At 32.1% G+C, this 11,060-nt stretch overlaps 1 protein-coding gene across 1 annotated transcript; it reads left to right on the forward strand.

Moving 5' to 3' along the window:
• The first annotated feature begins 6,844 nt into the window (after positions 1 to 6,844).
• On the forward strand, positions 6,845 to 10,495 carry LOC130448918 (protein disulfide-isomerase A5). The gene is made up of 8 exons (XM_056786521.1): positions 6,845 to 7,060; positions 7,152 to 7,378; positions 8,330 to 8,534; positions 8,718 to 8,938; positions 8,993 to 9,266; positions 9,322 to 9,622; positions 9,683 to 9,885; positions 9,941 to 10,495. Exons 1-8 carry the CDS (start codon positions 7,028 to 7,030, stop codon positions 10,373 to 10,375), a joined length of 1,899 nt encoding a protein of 632 aa, XP_056642499.1. The 5' UTR covers positions 6,845 to 7,027; the 3' UTR covers positions 10,376 to 10,495.
• The last annotated feature ends 565 nt before the right edge of the window (positions 10,496 to 11,060 follow it).

Here is an 11,060-nt window from a genome sequence, read left to right on the forward strand (position 1 = left end):
TGTTTGTGGTCATGTCAGTTATGTCAATGTTTGTTGGTGGATATGTCATGTTTTGTTGACGAAGTTTTTCTATCGTATATTGTGCAGTCATTTATTAAATGGTTTTGATAGTTTTGAGTCAATGTCTCTTAGTTTGAACCATCTATAGTAGTTGTTCATATGTCTGGGTCCTGAAAACTATGGTCGTTTTTTTTCAACCTCCGATCGTTCCGTGCAGACGCTACGCGGGCAAAAGAAAGCGGTTATAAGCTGTAGACGACAGCGAAGCTCTCGCACTACACATTCCGTCCTTTCTGACATTCAGGCGTCAGTCGGCGTTGTGCTACGGCCACTTAAACATGTCCGCCTTTATTGATGCCTTCTGTAAAGAGTGAATTGCGAAGTGTGATTCGTTTTCTACAGGCTGTAGGCCATAGTGCAACAGAAATAAAAAAAACTTCATGAGTCGTGGTGTTGTGCGTGAATGGTGTCGAAAGTTCAAAGATTGCTTTAATGATGCGAATGATGAGGGGGAGTAAGGACACAAATCTGTCGTTTCAGATGACTTGGCTCAAGAAGTTGGTTAAATAAAACCGCAGATTCACCATTAGTGCTTTGTCTATGAAATTTCCAGAAGTTTCAAAGTCTGTTTTGTAATCTGTTGTTACTGCACGGTTAAGCTACATTGGCCACAACTATCTTTGAAGAGAGTATTAAAAAGCTTGTCCACAGATATGACAAATATCTTAATCTCTTCGGTAATTATGTCGAAAAGTTACAAGTCGTGTTCCAAGTCAGTGTCGGTTGTGATCTTCTGTTTTGAAGATCTCGTAAGTTTTGCGTCCAGTGTCCGCTTTGTTCCATTTGTCTTGCCATGTTGTAAATTGTAGTGTTTGTTGTTTAATGTTAGATGTTTTCGGTTAAGTGAATGTAGAATCTGGGTGTGTATGTGCTTGTTTCGCTAATGTATCTGCAAATTTGTGTCTGCATATATATGTAGCAGTAGAGGTTTTTACTACATAAAGAAATTATCTTTTTTGTGGACTGTATCTTCATGTTTTATCACTTGTATCAACAAATTTTTATAAAGAAGTCGGAGGAGTTTACACTTTTCCCGCGAACCTCATCCATATTGAAACAAGAAGAGAGACAGAAATTTTGCGATGTTGCCAGCTTTGGCACGGTTGTTGGAGTGTATCCAACGGTGGGTGCGATTTGTTGTCTATTGTGATGTTGTGCTTAATAATTATCTCAGTATTCTTTTCAATTTTATCATAATTTTGTCGCTGCTGGTACCATTCAACAGCTGTTGGGTTACCACCATGGTATCAAAGTAAATTGTACGTGATTATTATTGTATTTGTGTGCGTTGTCAGTTATAATATCTGTTGCTATCATTAGGGCAAATTCTTATAGTGTTTATTTTATATTTGTATGTCTCTTTGACTATGTGTGTGTATGACAATCTGTGTGTCAGGATTTTTGTTATTGTCTGCACCAAATCTCCGCTCCATATAAAAGCTTTTTCGTAAATGTCCTTTAGTACCGTCGGTTTTCGTCCCCTGTCTCGGTCAGCTAAGATGAACAGTTTCTGACCGATGTCGGTCGCTTTTTGCGAAATAATTTGACGTGTTTTAATCATAGCTATCACGTGTCAATTGTCAGTCCCAAGCATATGTCGGTCGCTTTTTGCGATATAATTTGACGTGTTTTAATCATAGCTATCACGTGTCAATTGTCAGTCCCAAGCATATGTCGGTCGCTTTTTGCGATATAATTTGACGTGTTTTAATCATAGCTATCACGTGTCAATTGTCAGTCCCAAGCATATGTCGGTCGCTTTTTGCGATATAATTTGACGTGTTCTAATCATAGCTGTCGCGTGTCAATTGTCACTCCCAAGTATTTGATGTCGTTTTGTTGTTGTGTATTTTTAGTCTATGTGGTCTTGTTTTTGTGTCTGATATAATTGCGTGCGTTTTCTGTAATTGTGAGTTAATTTGTTGCGACTTGCCCAATGTCCGCACGCCGACGCAGATTCATGTAGTCAATTGTTGTTTAGTTTCGGGCTCTTATGCATATATCCATGATTTGTCGCCTATCATCATTTATAGATGTCTTTTGAAGCACCACGATCACCAAAATTCGATTAGCATACGTCGAAAGTCATAGAAAATTATCCCAGAAATGTTCGCTTCGACTTAACTCCATTTTTTGGTCGAGATGAATGTTTCAAGTATCTCTAAACAACTCAATGTTCAATACTACTTGGTACGAACCGTGTAACTAGCGCCCTCTATGAGAGTCGGAGATAAAAGCAAATTCATTGGATGTATCAGCTTCCAAAACATGTTAGTATAAAATTTCAATACAAAATTGCGTCGAAATCGTAAAAAATGTATAATTTTAAAATAATATTTTTTTTATTCAACGTCCTTTATCTTAAATACGGATGGCTCTACGAAAATTTTTCTTTGAAACACCCTGTATTTACACTTGTGTCATAACAAATGCTTTTCTTAAGCTGAATAATAATTCTAGCATTACTGTGATTAAAATTTAGAAAATATTTGAGCTTTATAGGTCTAGAAATAAAAAAAATATATAAATACAAGCAAACAGTTTTTTAGTTGCACATTCAAAGGAGCTTTTACCTTGAAAATGAAATATTACATCCCCTCAAATAGCTCTTGAAAAAACTATATCAAATTCAATTTACATAAACTTACTTATTACATAAAAATTATTTTTATCAACAAGTGTTTCTTGGAAATTATTTTGTCATTAACTTGCCAATATTACAATTCACACGTACGAATCTTAAATTATTATTTTATGTTGTTTACATTTCCGATTTGTAATTTTGAAACGCCCCACCGTTTCTATTAACCCAAAAGAAATGATTAAACTTAAAAAAAGTACTCACCAAAAACATACATAGGTGATAAAGTTTATTTAAACATCACTAAATATTATAATCACAATTATCAGTCGAAAACAAAAAAAAATTAACGATTTTTTACGTTAACAATGATCAGTCGAGCGAAAGCTCTCCAGGTTGTAAATTCCCGTATTCCCGACAGTTCATCTGGACGTAGTGTGCGTGTGATTTGAGTTTGGAGATGATAGTCCAGGATGGTGCGCAGGGCTGGCGCTAGAAGCAGCCCAACCACCCCGTAACGACCTACCGTACGGAGGGGTTTTAAAATTCATATTCTAACCCAATAATACAGAAGACAAATTGAAGGTTAAACATAAAATAATTTATTATGTGTTAATATTATCTCTTCAATTATAATTGTTTACATTGGTCTACATCAATATAAATTTGTGATTGCATTAAGAAGTATTAATAATAAACTAACAACTATAAGAATTATTAAAACATATTTTTGTTCATACCCCTACTTCACATCATACAGACATTTCATAAATAAAAATGGAAATCTTACTTATCTGCTATATATAAGGTTGTTTGAAATTTTTGTAACTGCAGTGGCAGTTTCTTAGAAGCAGTAAGATAAGCAGTATTTTCTTTAGAATCGAATTATTTGATACGTTTTTTGTTTATTTATTGCAGCATTAAATTATGTCGTCACACTAATGCTTATGTCATAAATATCTGTTATTTTTCCTCATAGATGTCACTGCCTCCCTTTCAAAATGTGGAGGATGAAAATAAGATATGTACTTTCAATGTTTATTATTTAAAATTTTCATGTTTCATTTTAATTATCATTTAATTTACCTTTTTTTGTAAATCTTATTTTGGTTGCATTCCGTTATATAAAAATTATTGTTGATTTCTCACACAGATGTCACTGGGTTACAGTATGAAACCTAGTCAAAAAAAAACGATTTAAATATATTGTAGGAAATTCTTATCTCTTATATTATCTACAAGAATGTTTTTTTAATGTTCTATAATGTTTTCATTATAAGAAAATAACTAATATTCTAATTTATGTTGATCGCCATTTTTTCTCCAATTTGTATGTAGCTATTACTCTCGTAGCTACTAGCCGATAAAAGATGAACTAGACGTCGCCAAAAAATAATCTATTTTATTGACATCTCCATAGTTTTTTCGGAATTGCTGCTGATATTCTTTTTCATTTTTCTTTTATTAAAACTATAGAAAGTAAGTAGCAAAAAAGAAAATAATTGGTTTTAGTTAGCGGCAGCCATAATCTAATGACAATATCTTGAATGATATTGAACGTCAGTGTTGCCAGATGACACATAATTATTAAATATCAACATAATTTGTATAATTTCTTATAAAAATATATTATTAACATAATTTGATGATAATAGCACAATTCTATAATTTTCAATCAATTGTATTTGTGTTTTGCGCCAAAAAAATACAACGAATTGTAAAATTAAATCTATAAAAAATTTCAAGGTCGTTGACTACGTTTGTAACAAGGATAATAACCATAGAGATATTACAGATAGAGTAGGCATGCTATAGGCGCCCATACAAGTGGGAGCGTCTGGCCGATAGAAAGAGAGAGAGAATAATTTATGTATTGCTGTCTCTGGCTAATGGCGCATGCGCGTTGATTAGATTTCGTGTACGCACTTTACCGTTGCCCGTTGAATCAGAGACACGCATGCGCAGTACGCAACAAAAGAAAGAGATAGAAATACATAAATGATTCTCTTTCTCTTTTCATTCGCGAGACGCTCTCACTTGTAGGCATGCCTACTCTATGGTAATATCTCTATGATAATAACAGTTGTCAAATTTGGTTGCACATGAAGTTTTGAAAAGTCTTATTGTTGAAACAAATTTTAAAACAATGATTATATCTGAGTCGTTTCTGATCAAATGTAAATAATTAAGAATGAAGGAACCACAATTACAGGGCTCCTTTTAGTCTTGACAAGAACTGTTTTTATATTTCATTAAAATAATAAGGAGAACGCAAGATAGAACAAAATGGTTTACAATTTATACAATTGTCATTCATAATATATGTCAAAAATGATCAGTAAAGCCAGCTGCGAAACAGAATTGCCAACTTAAATTGAAATCATTCCTCCTAGTTTACAGAGTATAGTCTTGTTATAGCAAAAATGCGTGTTTAATAGATTCATCATTTTATTTCGATTCAATATATTTTCAAAATATTTAAGGTTTATAGAGATGGGTATATTATATAACTTTGCATAATATTTACCTCATGAAAAATATTTTTTCAAGATGTTTTTTACTTCCTTCCTGGCAATGATTGTTGTTATTACATATTCAATTTATGAAAAAAATTATTTTAACATAATTTTAAAGAAAATCTTATCATTTTGGCAATACTGCGCCATAATTTCATCAAAAGCACCAAGGAACGTTGAATAACGTCTTGGATTATTTGATCTATTGTGAAATTCTTTCCTTCTTTAGGTTAGGTTAGGTTAGTTAATTAAATGAATATTTTGTTCTTACATACGATCAATGAAATCTACCATCAACAATAGAATCTTTGGAACTTCATTATAAAACTAAAATATGCTACTTGAAAATCTTTACAACGGTCCTGTATTTGTAGCATTTAACTTCACTTCGATCCTGGCGGTACACGGTGGCGGCGTCAATTTATGGAACGAGGTTACATCAGGATACAGATTGGCAGGATGCAGGAGATATTTCCCGAATAAACAAATGAGAGCTTTGACATAAATGGGACGGATTAAGTATTAATTTCAAGACTTTTTGTTTTAAAATTGTTTTTTTAACAACTCGAAAATAAAGAAAAATAATTACATGAATATTTTAAATTGCAATATAAGTGAAATATAAGAATATTCCTAAAAAATTCTATATATTTGATACTATTGAACGTAAATTATGAAGTAGTAAAACACATTTTTGGTACATCCGTTTATTATTTCAATTTATAAATCTAAAAATATTCAAAGATCCTTCTGATAATATTATCATTAAAATGTTTCATAAAATTTTTGTGGTTCTCAAATTAAATATAGTGTATAGTCACATGTTCTGGTGATTAAATTTTGGAGCTAGTATTAAACTTGGTGTGGATTAGATTCAAGCAAACCAAGAAAACAGCTGATCTACGTCAAAGTGACGGCCGTGGGGTAGGCAATCGAATTATGTTTTATTGCGTTAAGAGGACTTCAGGATGTCTTTAGATCTTGTGAAACTAATACAGCGAAAACTGAGTATTCAGCAAAATTTAGAGAACTTAGTTTTTTTTGGAAATTAATTTCCTTTGTTGCGTTCAAATTTATCAAACATTACTAAGTACTTTAATTGTGGAAAGTGATAACCCAATTGTAGCTGAAAGGTGCAAGAACAAATTTAAGGTGAATGAAAAAAGCTTTAGTCAGAGTCTTGCTAATTTTCCAGCAGTTTCCAAAATACTTGCTTTTCGGATTATATTTACCGCTTACTTACACTAAACACAACACAAAGGATATAAATAGGATATTTCTCCTGGAAATATCCACATTTCTTTATTAAGCTTCTCTTTAAAGTTATTTCGCAATAAAACTGGGTCTTAAATTCAACAAATAATTCCACGAACCACACAGAAACTTACGAAAAAACATTTATTTACCCCACGGTGGCCATTTCAAAATGGATTTTGACAATTTGTTACATTGCTCAATTATGCTCGTTTGTTATTAAAGCATTGTCTAACTGTCAATGGACATGCCTTTTAATATAAATAGGTACTATTCATAATATTTGTGAACGTGTTATGAATGTTAATAAGAAGTTTGTTAACAACATAGAAGCTTTTGTTTCAAAGTTATTATGGTTAAAGTGAAAATGACAAATTTTCTTTAGACTGTTTAAAAGATACAACGCACAAAACTAGCTATAAGCCAACATTGACAAGTTATTGTCAAATTTGTATAACCTGTTTTCGGCTAATGTTGCCACATATTTATTTCTAGACTTGTTTTGTTTTAATAATGAATGGGCCGCCTTTTTAAGTGTTTTTCTAAAAAAGTTTTAAAAAGAAGAGAAAAAACAATTTATTATTGAACATTTATAAATGTGCTTAAATATAGTGACATGAAAAAATTGTTTGTTGTATTTTGTATATTTGTAAGTAGTTATTTACAACATAAAACAATAAGATAAATTGATTTTTATATCTATATAAAAAGATAAGATTAAATTCTAAGTATTTTTGCAGATTTTCGTAATTGCAATAGCCCAATGTTCCTCCAAATCCAACAAAAAATTAGTTATAGAAAACATAGCTGACATTAAAGATTTCAAAAAATTACTAAGAACAAAAACTAACATTTTAATATGTTTCTATAATAATTATAAACAATCCCAAAATGTTATTAAGGTATTTAAGGAAGTTGCGGATAATATAAAAGGAGAAGGAACTATGGTTTTGATTGATTGTAAAGGGTTTGTACATGTTTTTGTTAATACGTTAGTGCCCCCATTCATGCCTCAAAGTAGAAAATAGTTAAATGTTCGTGATATTGAATTCATAGTGAAATAGTCGTACTTTTCAGTTGGTTTTTTCCGGCAAATTTTTATTATATAATATACATATATAATACAGTGCAGATATTAAGTCTTTTCCGTTCCGAAAAATAAGTGCTTTGTAGCAAACAAAAAATTAAATTGTCACCCCTTTTACTACCTATCCTCCACAGCTATCACTATCAGATTTTTAAATAGCAAGGGAGGACATGCAATTCATTGGAAAGGGTTTGAAAAACAGAACTCAAAGTGTATAATTTTTAAATTTTGTATTAAACAACTAAATAATACAAATTCTCAAAATATGTTATATAAATTTTTTGAAATAGAAGGGACTGGACAAATTAGAGAAAACTTCTACTTCAGGAGATGCTTGAAATCTTCATTTACTTCTTAGCAGAAGTAGATCCTTTATTTCATTACGTCTTTAACCTTTTGTAGTGTCTCAATATATTTTTGTTGTATCAAGTATCCAAAATTAAAGCGTACATTTTTTCTTATTGTTATTCACAAAGTGTGAATCACACTAATAAATCGTTAATAACAAAAAAATATTTGGAATTAAAGCAAAGGGTGATACATTTTTGAGCTCTATTTTTCAAACCCTTTCCATGAAGTATCACATGACCCCCATTGCTATTTAAAAAATCTAAGGGGGATCTGTCAAGGGTAGTGGGTAAATAGAAGTACAATTTTTTGTATATTATAAAACACCTCGAGGATTATTCTAATTTGTCTAAATTAATGGTGATCCATAGATATTTATGTTTATTAGCTTTATATTGAGATCTTGCAAACAAGAAACATCATTATTCATGCAATATATTTTTGAAAATCGCCTATTTGGATTAAACATTTGTTTCTCTTTAGGGATGCAAAGAAACTATGCAAAAAATTAAAAATTCCTAATGATGCTTATAGCATAATGCATTATAAAGATGGCGATTTTCATAAAGATTATGATAGAAAAATAACGGTCAGTTCTATGACCAACTTTATGAGAGATCCAACTGGAGACATTCCTTGGGAAGAAGATACCACAGCGACTGATATTGTGCATATTCCAGATTCAAATGTAAGTGTATTAAAAAATGATTTGTGCTATTCCCATTTAGTATCTAAAAAAATTGAAATTTAAAACCATAGAAATGAATTTATATCAATTACTTGATGTTGATGTCCTTTTTGACAATTTCGAAAATGTCTAATATTAGTCACCGTGTCGTATTGATCCATCATGGTAAAATTTTCATTTCAGACATTATCAAAACTACTAAAAAAAGAATTGAGACCTTTGATGGTGATGTTTTATGCACCATGGTGTGGATTTTGCAAGACATTAAAACCTGAATATGCTGATGCGGCTAGAGAATTAGAAGATGATGCAGTTTTAGCAGCTATAGATGTTAACAGACCAGAAAATGCTGCAGTGAGAACTCAATATAATATCACTGGTTTCCCCACACTTTTATTCTTCGAGTAAGGAAATTCAAGTTATATAAATCCATAATAATTAATATTTTAATTTTTCAGAAATGGCCATTTGAAATTTCCTTACGAAGGTGAAAACAAGAAAACTGCAATAGTTTCCTTCATGCGTAACCCTACAGCACCTCCGGTCAAACTTAAAGAACCGGAATGGTCTGAAATGGATAATGAAGTCGTTCATTTGACCACTAATAGTTTTGATCCGGTTATTAAAGAGGAATCATCAGTGTTGGTAATGTTTTATGCACCGTGGTGTGGACATTGTAAAAAAATGAAACCTGAATACGAAGCAGCCGCAACACAAATGAAAACCGATGGTGTAAGTAATTTTTAATACATTTTTTATACTCTTAATATACATAATTTTTATATAGATTCCTGGAATGTTAGCTGCAGTTGATGCTACTAAAGAACCAACGTTAGCTTCAAGATTTTCAGTAAAAGGATATCCGACAGTTATTTACTTCTCTTATGGTGAACATAAGTTTGATATTAATGTTAGAGATGCACATAAAATAATAGAATTCATGAAGGATCCTAAAGAACCACCTCCACCGCCTCCGCCAGAAAAACCTTGGGCTGATGAAGAAAGCGAAGTAGTACATTTGAATGAAGAGACATTTAAACCGTTTTTGAAGAAGAAGAAGCATGTGTTGATAATGTTTTACGCTCCATGTATGTTGAATTTTTCATTTTTCTCACTCTGGAATGTTTTTTTTTTTTCGTTGTTTTTAGGGTGTGGACACTGTAAGAAGGCTAAACCTGAATATACATTAGCAGCTGTGGAATTTAAAGAGGATCCTAAGGTTGAATTCGCAGCAGTTGACTGTACAGTACATTCCACAGTATGCAGTGCTAATGATGTTACGGGTTATCCTACGTTTAAATATTTCAGTTATTTCAATAAGGATACAAAGGATTATAGAGGTGGAAGAACGGTGAGTTGATAAATATTCTCTGAAATAAGTTTTTGATAACAAAAATTTGTTTTAGGCTCCAGATTTTATTGCTTTTATGAGAGAACCTGATAAAATAGTAAATACTCCACCACCTTCCGAATCAATCGATTGGAAACAAGAAACTTCAGTATTACATTTAACGGATAACAATTTTAAGCAGAAGATTAAAAGTCATAAAGTGATTCTAGTGATGTTTTACGCTCCTTGGTGTGGATATTGTAAAAAAATTAAACCGGAATATTTATCAGTGGCCAAACAATTAGACTCTGAAGGGCACGGAACTTGCATGGCTATGGTGGATTGTACAGAAAACACCAAAACAGCTGACGAATACAAGATAGAAGGTTTTCCCACTTTGAAATTATTCAAAGATGGAAAATTTGTGGCCGACTATTCGGGAAAGAGAGACGCAGCTGATATAAAAAGGTTTATTCTCAGTTATATCAATTCCAAGAGAGATGAATTGTAATTAGTGAAAATGTTTCCATTTTTTTTAATTTCATCTCAAGCTCAAAATATCCATAAATGCTCATTAATCGAAGGTTGGATCAATTCGTAACGGTGACTAATAAAAGATATTTAAATAAAACGTATTTTTTTTTCAAAACCTTGACTGAGATTACTTGGGCTAAAAAATGAGATGAGAACATTCAAACAGACTTTGTCCACAAAAGACTCCACTCAATCCTTATGGAAATTGGGGTCTGGTCAATTGTTCTAAATAATCAAGCGAGTTAATTAAGACTCAACGGACACGAAACCCCATAACCCTCAAAACTGTCTCTGAAGACTCCAAGGGTACCATAAAAGTAGGGGTTTTGGACAGTTTTTCTGAAACTTGATGATAGTTTGAAACAAGCTGATTAACAGTCTCCATGGACTCGAAATTCCAACCCTGAAAAGTTCAAGGGTACTATGGAAGATTGAAAATCTTGAAGGAAACGAAACACTAAAGTTCCCCAACCTATTCAAAACCTCCCAGAATCCAAGGGTTATGGTACCATAAGAGGAGGGGTTTTGGCCCATTGTTCTGAAACCTGGCACAATGATAGTTTTCAAAACAAGCTGATTGAAGATCTTGTTGGACACGAAACCCCAAATCTTCCAATCCCCCCAACCTCGTCAAAACTACCCCTAAAGAATACAAGGGTACC

This window comes from Diorhabda sublineata, chromosome 9 (assembly GCF_026230105.1).
Source record: "Diorhabda sublineata isolate icDioSubl1.1 chromosome 9, icDioSubl1.1, whole genome shotgun sequence".
Taxonomy (NCBI): domain Eukaryota; kingdom Metazoa; phylum Arthropoda; class Insecta; order Coleoptera; family Chrysomelidae; genus Diorhabda; species Diorhabda sublineata.